Source organism: Rhamphochromis sp. 'chilingali' (genome assembly GCF_963969265.1).
Source record: "Rhamphochromis sp. 'chilingali' genome assembly, chromosome: 17".
In the NCBI taxonomy this organism is placed as follows: Eukaryota; Metazoa; Chordata; class Actinopteri; order Cichliformes; family Cichlidae; genus Rhamphochromis; species Rhamphochromis sp. 'chilingali'.
The window spans coordinates 5599378-5609672 of NC_137944.1; the positions used below are offsets into that span (position 1 = coordinate 5599378).

At 41.9% G+C, this 10295-nt stretch overlaps 1 protein-coding gene across 1 annotated transcript; it reads right to left on the reverse strand.

Moving 5' to 3' along the window:
* Nucleotides 1-2250: 2250 nt before the first annotated feature.
* On the reverse strand, nucleotides 2251-9130 carry LOC308384771 (uncharacterized protein). The gene is made up of 3 exons (XM_080863362.1): nucleotides 9066-9130; nucleotides 8910-8972; nucleotides 2251-8793 (listed from the first exon to the last, which is right to left on the reverse strand). Exon 3 carries the CDS (start codon nucleotides 8242-8244, stop codon nucleotides 4240-4242), a length of 4005 nt encoding a protein of 1334 aa, XP_080719488.1. The 5' UTR covers nucleotides 8245-8793; nucleotides 8910-8972; nucleotides 9066-9130; the 3' UTR covers nucleotides 2251-4239.
* Nucleotides 9131-10295: the final 1165 nt, after the last annotated feature.

Genomic DNA, 10295 nt, shown 5'->3' on the forward strand with positions numbered 1-10295 from the left:
TGGGACAGGTCTGGGTGGGTTGTTCCGTAGCTTGTTTAGATTTGCAGTACCGCTGTTTAAAAAAGGAGTCAGCATAGTCAAACCACACCTAAAAACAGCCGCATCGGGCATAGTGTCTGATGTCATAACCAACATAACCAGACCCTCAACCACTAAGCAGGACGGTAACGGCTTGTATGTGTATACGCCCAAACCATCTAAGACCCCACCCCCAGGGCAGCCGTTGTCTAAAAAGCGTAAAACCACAAAACCTAGCAGGAGAGCCACCAAACGGACACCGTCACGCAGAGTGAAGAGACCCAGAACCACTCGTTCAAAAACTGCAGCGCTTGACATATTCTAAATGGCACTGTTACACAGTCATTCTGGAGAATGTGTAAAAACAGAGCTCGATCTTTTTACTGTCCCATACACACAGACTAGCATTGAGAAAAGTACATTTATTGAAATCCCACCTGTATCTGCAATCACTGATGGAGGGCCGATCGAGTTTTACATCTCATCGTCGGGTGAAGATTACCTGGATCTAAATGACTCATATATCTACACACGGGTGAGAATCACAAACGCTGATGGCTCAAACCTGGCTAGGGACGCTAATGTAGGATTTATTAATTATCCTGGATGCAGCATATTTAGTCAAGTCGATATTAATTTGGGAGACCGGCTCATTAGTCAATCATCCAATACATATCCATACAGAGGTGTGATAGAATGTCTTATCAATTATAATAAGGACACTTTAGACACACAGTTCAGCACCGGGTTATTCTGTAAGGATACAGCATCACACATGAATGACACATCTATAGAAGGAGAGAACCAGGGTCTGATGACCAGAGGTGGCTACACAGCAAATAGTAGTATTGTTGAATTGATTGCACCAGTACATGCAGACCTGTTTTTTCAAGAAAAACTGTTACTTAATGGAATCGACCTGTCGCTGAAATTTGTGCGCTCTAAAGACGAATTTGCTCTCATGACAGCGGATGCCAATGCATACAGAGTTAAAATTGTCACAGCCAGTCTCTTTGTCAAGAAAGTTAGTGTATCACCTAGCGTCAGACTTGCACACAGCAAGGCATTGCACCATGCAAACGCAAAATACACGGTAGACAGAGTATCTTTAAAGACCTTCTCCATACCTGCAGGGGCTAGAATATCAACAAATGACAATTTATTTATGGGTAGGATACCTAAATTTGTCATCATTGCATTCATAGACAATGAAGCATACACAGGCTCCTACCAGCGTAATCCATTTCATTTTGAAAACTGCGATATAGAATTTATGTCTTTATATGCTGATAGTCAGGCTTATCCTGCTAAACCATTCCAGCCAAATTTCCAGAGAAAACACTATATCAGAGAATTTTACCAGCTGATACAAACCACAGGAAGACATTTAAAGGACAGATCGTTGGCCATAACACGTGACGACTTTGGTAACGGCTACACTTTATTCTGTTTCAATCTGGAAGCTGACGAAGGACATTCAGGGAATGTGTCGTTAATTAAAACAGGGAACGTGAGATTGGAAACCCGTTTCAGAAATCCACTACCCCGTACAGTGAACCTCTTGTGTTATTCTGTATTTGATTCAGTCATTGAAATATCTAACATGAGACAGGTGCTCTTGGACTACTATTGAGACAAAAACGGTCATGAACACTATAGAACTATCAGCCGTGGTCGGCGGCATTATCAATAAAAACACACATTTCCTAGGCGTGTTAGCCTATGATCAACTAACCACTGAACGGCTTCAAAGACTCCCTGCTATGTGTATTGTAAACACCCACCCTTCTACGATGCCAGGGGAACATTGGCTTGCTGTTTATATTTCGAGAGACAGACGCGGTTATTTTTTTGATAGTTTTGGTCACTCGTTAGACAGTTTTCCCCCAGCAATAAAGATGTTTCTTCTAAAAAACTGCTCCGCTGTTTTATATTCAGGAAAACAAGTGCAGAACGACTTCTCCATCACATGCGGTCAACATTGTGTATTTTTTTTATATCATATGCAAAATGGTGTATCTTATGCCCGCCTGCTTAACATGTATGGGTCTGATTTAATTTGTAATGATGCTATGGTGTGTCGATTTGTCAACAACATACAACCTGTTGCTGTATGCAGTGCTTATGTGTGTGTGCAATGTGGATACTGATATGTACTAATGAGAATAATAATAAAAACAACATGAGAGCATGATTTAATCGAGTCAATGGTATTTATTATCAAATCTCGTATATATAGATTCATAACATACTTTGTTTAAACATAAAAGAAATCAAACATTAACCAGTAATAAAAGACATAAAATATTTAACAGTAATAAAAGAAAATAAAACAAAACAATTTAGCAGCAATAAGTGAAAAAAAAAAAACATAACAGTAGAAAAACACCAAACAGCAAATATTTTTAGCAGAAAAACAATTTCTGCAATAAGAAAAAAAAAACCTGAATTCAAAAATCCAACCACTCTACAGGACCCCCCTTTAATTTGTTTTTTTTATTCTTTATTTTTTTTAGTGTACTATGTCGCAGCGGTCCACCGGGGGTGTTCTTTTTTGGTGTGTGATCGGTTTTATACAAGGCGACGGTCTTACGTATGCCTGTGTTAGATATGGCTGATAACGGTATGTTTAAATCTGAGAAAGCTTTTAAAAACTCTGTCCAACCGATAGGTCTCAAACCCTCAGAAGGTGTGTGTGTGGTTGTGACGGCTTTAATTAGATCATAAATGTGTGAACCAGGGATGGTTTGTTTATCAACAACAATTTCGCCTTTGTCATTGTAAGAGATCAAGTGTGGCGAACGGTTCACCGCTGATAGAATAAGTTCTGCATTCCTCCTACTCCTTTTAGGTATGTGTGTTAAAACATTCTCCGCAACAAGATCCCGCACCCCGGCATCACCATGAACAGGCAATGTGTCCGCCGACTGGGGTTGCACATCCCTGTTAAATTGTTCAGGTAATGATAAAGACAGTACATTCTTTTCACGGGCACCTTGTCTCACAAGGGTGAGGTATCTTTGGAGAATATCGCTGTATTTTTTAGCCTTCTCATACACATCTATGTCAGAATCTTGTAACACTTGTAACATCTCCTTATCCAACTCGTTCTGAGACTGTTGTCTGATGGTGCCTGTTTGCTGCTGCTGCTGCTGTTGCTTTATTAAGTCCAACTGGTGTTGGGGTACCAAAAACATCTTTTGCACATGTTCCATTTTCACCTGTTTGCTATCAGACTGGTTATGAAAGGGATTGCAGCCCCTAATAACGGCAGTAAAAACCCTCCAGATTGGTTGATTGTCTTTCTCTTTTTCAAAGATTTTATTTTTTTGTCTGCAATCAGTCTGATTATTGTTTTTTTCTTTTTTAGCTGTTTGTACTGCTGATTGGTCAGTGGAATGTTACCATGCAATACATTAAAGGCTATCTCACACAATGCATTGATAAAATCTAAGTTTGAATTACTAATAATAACTCTGCGTAGAGTAGGAGGAGCCCTGTATATCATCTCCAACAGAGACAGATTCCTCCGCATGCGTGATGACATCCTCTCACCTCTTTGCTGATTTTTGTTTTGGAATGTAAACAACCGGACGGTCTGACAGTAAATTTGTTCTGAGTCTTAAATAGTCCGGGGTCTTAGCTTTATAGTCTATTAAAAGATACCCGTATGTTGTCGATGTGGCATCATTAAACGCTTCTATAAAATATTTAGTATTACCCGGAAACATTTGCCTGGCTAAAAGCATAACCTGATATTTATCTCTCGGATTTTTAAACAATATTAGGTAATTAGTGTTCAAGGAAATGGTTCTACTGGATTTTCCCTGAATAAACAAATTCTGAACTAGATATATACAACTCAAATTCCTATGATGCACATACTTTGTGAACACATTTTGTACTTCTAAATTGTTAGCTGCATCGTTCATCACATCGTCTATAATTAACAAATTGTTCTTTTCTGCAGGCAGAAGGGTGTCATCAGCAAGAGATTCGGGTATACCGTTAACAAAGTTTATGTTTCTTATCTTAAGAAGCTGGTCATATAGTGTCTGCCAGCATGAGTATATATACACAATGTTATCAATGCTGCATGATATAATCCTGGAAGAGTTTTCAATTATGTTTTTAACAAAAAAAGTCTTGCCACAGTTACTGGGACCGCTGACCACCATGCTGAACGGATGCTGCAACCGGGCGTCAAACCCCTGTTCTAATTTAAAATCCATAAGGAAGGGTTGTGAAGTCTGGGAGCACACGGCGCTTATTGTAAACAACTTTAACTTTTTTCACAATGGTTTCATTCTTCAAATGAAGCTTCTTTTTATCGCGTCTGATGCTATCAGACACGGCAACTAGGTGTGCGTCTGATGTCTGATTGGCTACAAACTTGCGGACTAAACCTTTCAAGGAGTCGTGGGTGACAACTTTCGAGTTTAATGCATTCAGTGTGACGCCTTTACATTTGACCTGGGTCTTGCCCAGCGATGTGTGATACGCATAACATTTTGGCCCACCGGAAACAAATTCCGCTATGTAATCCTCCACACCATCCTCTCCACAATCTAATTCACTTGTGAGATCCCCCAGAAACGGTCCTAGAGGAGGCATCCACTCGCCAGGGCGTGCCGTGAAAATGACACTGTCCGTGTCACAATACAGCACGCGCTGCTGCAAGTTGTCTAGCAAATCATACAGCATGAGTCTGGCGTGTGCAGTGGTCATGGCCCCGACAAAGACATTAACGTCCTTCACACGGGAAGCTCTACCATCAGCGTGGCGCCACTGCACCATTGCGACGTCGTCAGAGATGAAACAAAACTGACGCACGTCGTACTGGTCGCTAAACATTAGCTGGCTAAATCTGGAAGGGTCTGTAATGAGCTCAGATGATGCCATGTTTGACCTCATGCTGAAACGACCCCATAACGAGTTTAACAACAGCTTGTTACAGTTACGAACAGCTTTATTTACACAAATCTTGGATGGGTCTAGCATTATTCCCTCCTTCTCATAATACTCGTCTATGTACTTCTGCTGTTCGTCAGGTGTGTTCACATGTTCAGGATACCCCGAGGCCTCCTGTTTGAGTTTTAGGAAGGCTTTCACATAGTCTTTAAACAATGTGTCGGTCTTATTGGGGAAATGCCACACCTCATCAACAGCAAGAACCCTGTATCCCTTCTCAACAGCTTTTTCAAGCTCAAATGAGACCCATGTGCCTTTCAACACCCGCTCACTGTCACTGTGCCCGCATGCAGTATGCTGGTTCTGGTCTTCAGCACACATGCTGCAGAGTGGAAACATCAGTTTTCCATGGCATCTGTAGGGTAGGACGGGGTGAAAAAGACCCTTAGGTGGGAGCACTGTGCATTTAACAAAGCCGAAATAATTTTCTAGCTTGTCAAAGTTGGTGTAAATGACTTGAGGGTGTCCTACAGGATAGTCTTTTTTAGACTGCACTGTGGGATAGAGACTGGTGAAGTCGTAGTAAAATATTTTTTCATCACAAGCAGTCTTGTGGTACAGCTTTAGAGCATTTGTGCGACCGCCAAAAAGGGCGTCTCGGGGATTCAGGCGTTCTGGCTTTCTGTACGTATGCATGAAAGCCACAACTGCAGGGTCTGTCTGCTTCAAGGCAGCCCATTCACACTCCCACATCACTATTACGCTCACACTGTGTTGTGATCTCAGTGCATCAACTTTGTCACAAAACATGCGATGCAGCAGTCCATAGGATGCTTTGCTGACAGGATTAACTTCACTCTCGGGGTAGCATTTAACACAACCGTGGTGAAAACATCCTGCAAATTCATAAGCTGTATTACTTGTGGGGTCAAAACCGTCCACAAAATACGGTCCAACCCTCTGTTCGCCTCCTCTGAGAGCATGTTTTACCACTTTGTTGGTGGTGTGGGACACATATTGAAGCCATTCAATAGAGACGTTAGAAAACGTCTTGTTCTGCTCAACGTATGCCCCTTCATACGTGAGAGCGAGCGCGTCTCTAGGCAGAAACAGCGTTTTATACACACCCATACTAAATGCAGCCAGGGTGGTATACATGAATGGATCAACTTGAGTACAACCCAGTAGCGTGTCACGATAAATGATGCATGCTTTACGCAGGACATCAACATCGTTAACACAGTAACGCCTGAGTTCAGCCTGAAAATCAAAGGGATTCTGTGAGGCAACCTGGTACCATTCCATGAATCGCACCTTATCGCTTTCAGACATGTGCTCATAGCCGTAGAAGGAGGGGTCTGGGTACGGGCCCACATAACGCTCATTATCCCTCGTATTAAACCTGTGTGGGAAATGGCCCTTCTGCAGGTCTTGAAAACCTAAAGCAGAGGGTATTTTGGCAAGGCCCATGGGCAAAAAGCTGAACGAATCAATCCACCGCTGGTCATAGTCCCTGTCATGCATTAAAATCACACGGCTGCCGCTCATTATGACACTAGGTGTTATGCTCTGTCTGACAAAGTACTCGAGGAGTATGTAGTTATCAAAGCCAGATGCATTATGTGCTATGAAAGTGTACCCACGAAACCTTGGGCGTCTGTAATGCTGCACAAACGCCTCCACACACTTTAATGTATTAAATGTGAACTTATAGCCCTTCAGATCAGACGCACACACAAAGTTAGCCTCGTGTTTACCGTTGTGGTACCGCGTCTCAAAATCATATAAAATGTATTTATCGTTAGGCTTCTGTTTTTCAACAGGCTGTATGAAACACTGATGGTCGGAGTCTCCTGCTAATTTAGGTTCGCGGCAGTGCTCGCATCTAGGCTGCGCACATTTGTGTGGCAATTTCTTGGATTCTCTATATGTGGTGCCACAGTGCATGCAATGTTTCATATTATCACAGGGGATCATGTTGTGTTTTAATTCAGGTAATTTGTGTTGTTGGTAACAGTGTTGTGATTTGCAGATGCGGTTACAGTCGCTGCATTTCACTGTGGGTCCCCTGTGATGTTGACAGAGTGTGTAACATGTGTTACATCTATGTTTACAGCTGTGCTGTAATGGTGTATTATATATACTGTAACAGAAATTACACACATAGGATCCCCCCAAAAAAGCGGTCGGGTTTAAAATCAGGTGGTAATGTTGATTATGGAGATACATCATCAACGTGTTAGGGTTTGGCTCTTCATGTGTGTAAAAACATTCCAGGCGTTTACGCCCTTCTGTGTGGTAATAGATTACAATCTTAATGTTGAAGTGCTTCTCAAATTTACCGACATCAGAGAATGATACTTGCTGTGTGTCGCATAGACCTACTTCAGCATGCATCTGTTTAGCTGTAGCAAGTTTTTCATGCTCAGAGGATGATGAGTTTAATGAATGTGCTATGCATAGGGAGAAGCACAAATTGTTGTTTGTGTTGTTTGGTGTGTATAAATGTCTGCCTTTCTTTGAGAGAATCTCATCATAAGGTATGTGCGCCAGTCTTAAGCGAGACCCGCCACTACTGTTCTGAGCTACCGTGACAATAAACTCTAATTCATCATCACCGATAGATTCATCATTACTCTGCATAACTTGTGCAATTTGATCGAGAAACAGCTCCGGATCATACCGATCATCAGCGTTTAAAACAGCCTGAACATCTGAAGCCAGCGAGGGGCCACGCAGGACCACGTTTAGAACACTGCCCTGTTGGGATCCCGCCACAGCTCTGTCTATCACATTGGCTAAGCACTCGCGCACTCGCGCCGGCACTTGTTCTGGATGATCGAGACTTATACCCCTAAAATCAAGGCGTTCACGCAATTCGCGAGCATTAAAATTAGGTATCTCTCTAATGTGTGACTGAGAGCGGCTGCCGGACCCAGACTGCACAACGGGCTCAATAACAACTGCAGTAGCTGCAGCAGAGGTGACCCGGCTAGATTGTGCATCAGACGCAAAATCACCAGCAGCACAAGCTATATGGTTAGCATCAGTAACAGCAACGGCCCGAGCAACACCAGCTGTACTATCACTATTATTAGCAACAATACCCCCATCAGCAATAGCAGACGTAGGAACAGTCTGACAAGGATGTGTATCGGATGAGGCTGATGCAGGCACCCTATTAAGTCTAGCTATAATATCGTCTAATTTTTTATCTGTTTCTTCAGCCCACTGCATAAAAGTCTCTAAGTCAAAACATCTAACAGGAGTGGAGGTTCCGTTATTATGTTTAAATAATTTATTTGGAGGGTCCATGGTCTGGATTTTAAAAGTCAGGGACTTGAAATTTTGCTGCAGATGTTGTCTAATGTACTACACACTTTGTTTATGAGTTTGGTAAACTGTTGCCTTTGTACCTGTGCTTCTTGGTGGTATTGATTGAGTCTAGCTTCAATCAAACATAATTTATCAGCTATTGAAGCTATATGACTTTGTTCAGCAGGCTGAGCGTCTGGAAGCTTTATGTAAGCATCATACGCCGCTGATATTTGAGAGTCTGTTATGCCGTCTTCTTCGAAATCTATGTGTGAATCAACGCTATTTCTGACACATTCTGGGGTGGTGGGTATATGAACTAGATCAAAATCTGACATGCTGTACTCAAAAACATCAGAGAAATCGCGAGGTAGCCACTCACTCGGGGGTGTTGCAGGTTCGCTGATGAAGATCGGTTCTGACTCTCCACTGTTGCACAAAGCTCCAGGTTTTTGTTGTTCTGGGAGGTCGATACTGCTTAAACATTCCAAAAACGTCTGGAATCGTATGGTGTCCTGATCATTATGAGGAGGGGTGCTGTTCTGCAGTCTGTGAAGATAGATAGACATGTGTTAAAACATATTATACATGTACCCATTTCAAACTGAATAAGCGTGTCTCCCTCTCTATCTCTTTTTATCTAATTTATATATGCCTATGCTTACCTTGTAGTGTGCGTTATTCGGGATGGTCCTGCTTCTCCACACACCCGGTTCTCTGGCGTGGCTCTGTAGGTGTAAAACGGTCAGTTTAGAACATTTGTAATTGTTTAAACCCCTTTAAAAAAAAATACACAACTATACATCCCGTTGTATACACACCTGATGTAAGGTAGGGCTCTGTGGTAGCGGTGTCTGAATGTTTTCCTGCTCAGTTTGTTAACCCTGGAACAAACAAAAACGTTATTACATAATTTAAAACAATCGCTAGTTTAAAACATACATACGTTTAAAAATCCAGTAATGCTGTACACACCTTGCGCCTGTTAGAGAACTAGTTCCAGCTGTAAAAGCGCCCGTTTCTAAAGAAAAGGGTCCTGGGCCGTTCTCCCGAACTCCTAAAAATTAAGCTTTTGTTTTAGGAAAAAAAAGATAGTTTGAATATCCTATAATATGTTAACATAACACTTTTTAAAAATCCAATAATAGGTTTTGTTTTACTTACCGTTTACGATGTCCATGTTATAAAGAACGATGTTAGTGTTGATGATCGCAAAGAAAATGGTGTGCTCTGCAGCGAATCTTGAGGCGTAAATGGCTCAGGGTATCGGGCTCTGAGCGTGTTTTTTATATAGGGTGGGTGTTTCCAAAAAGAAAGGTATGTCTCCAATCAATTTAAATGAGGCCCTACAGGGCTTTTGTCTTCTCAAGGAATTACAAAGGAGCCGATACTTCAGACAATAGGCGGGGTCGCCACCCGACTGGTACCAACTGCCCCATTTACCTTGTCGAGGAATTACAAAAAGAGCCAATACTGGCCACTTTAAACAATAGGTTGGGCCCTTGTTCGCATGGTACTCTCAACAACTAAGTGATACCCGCGGTGGGCTTTTACAATCCTGAACAAATTCAAACAATTAGCCAGCTGTTGAAAAGTTGGAGCGGGTCTGGGCGACTGGTTTTAGAAGTATCACTGTAGCGTTTATTTTCTAAAGGGCTGAATGTTATTTGCGACTATCTGTTGTGTTAAAAACTACTCTGAAACCATGAAACCACTTACAGAAGAAATGGCCCGTTTGATCCGTTTTTAAATAAAATAATCGCATCAACCCTGGAAAGAAACCCCAGTAGATGTGTAAAAACTAGTTAAATTAAAACTAGGGGTTTGATTAAATGAAACGCTTGTGAACATGCTGACATCACCCATTCAGAAGAAATTCCCATTTGTGCCGTTTATAAAATAAAATGCATGCCTCACCGCAAGCTGAGACATTGTCAGATTTAGAAAATTAGTGTGATTAAAACACTATTACCAACACTTTTGACTAGAGCACACCCTCTTTGTTAAGGCGCACTGTGAACCAAAACAGCTTCCACTCCGCCAAGAATGAA

Coding starts and splice junctions, on each gene's coding strand:
- LOC308384771 (XM_080863362.1), bottom strand. CDS start 8,244: ATGGACCCTCCAAATAAATTATTTAAACATAATAACGGAACCTCCACT.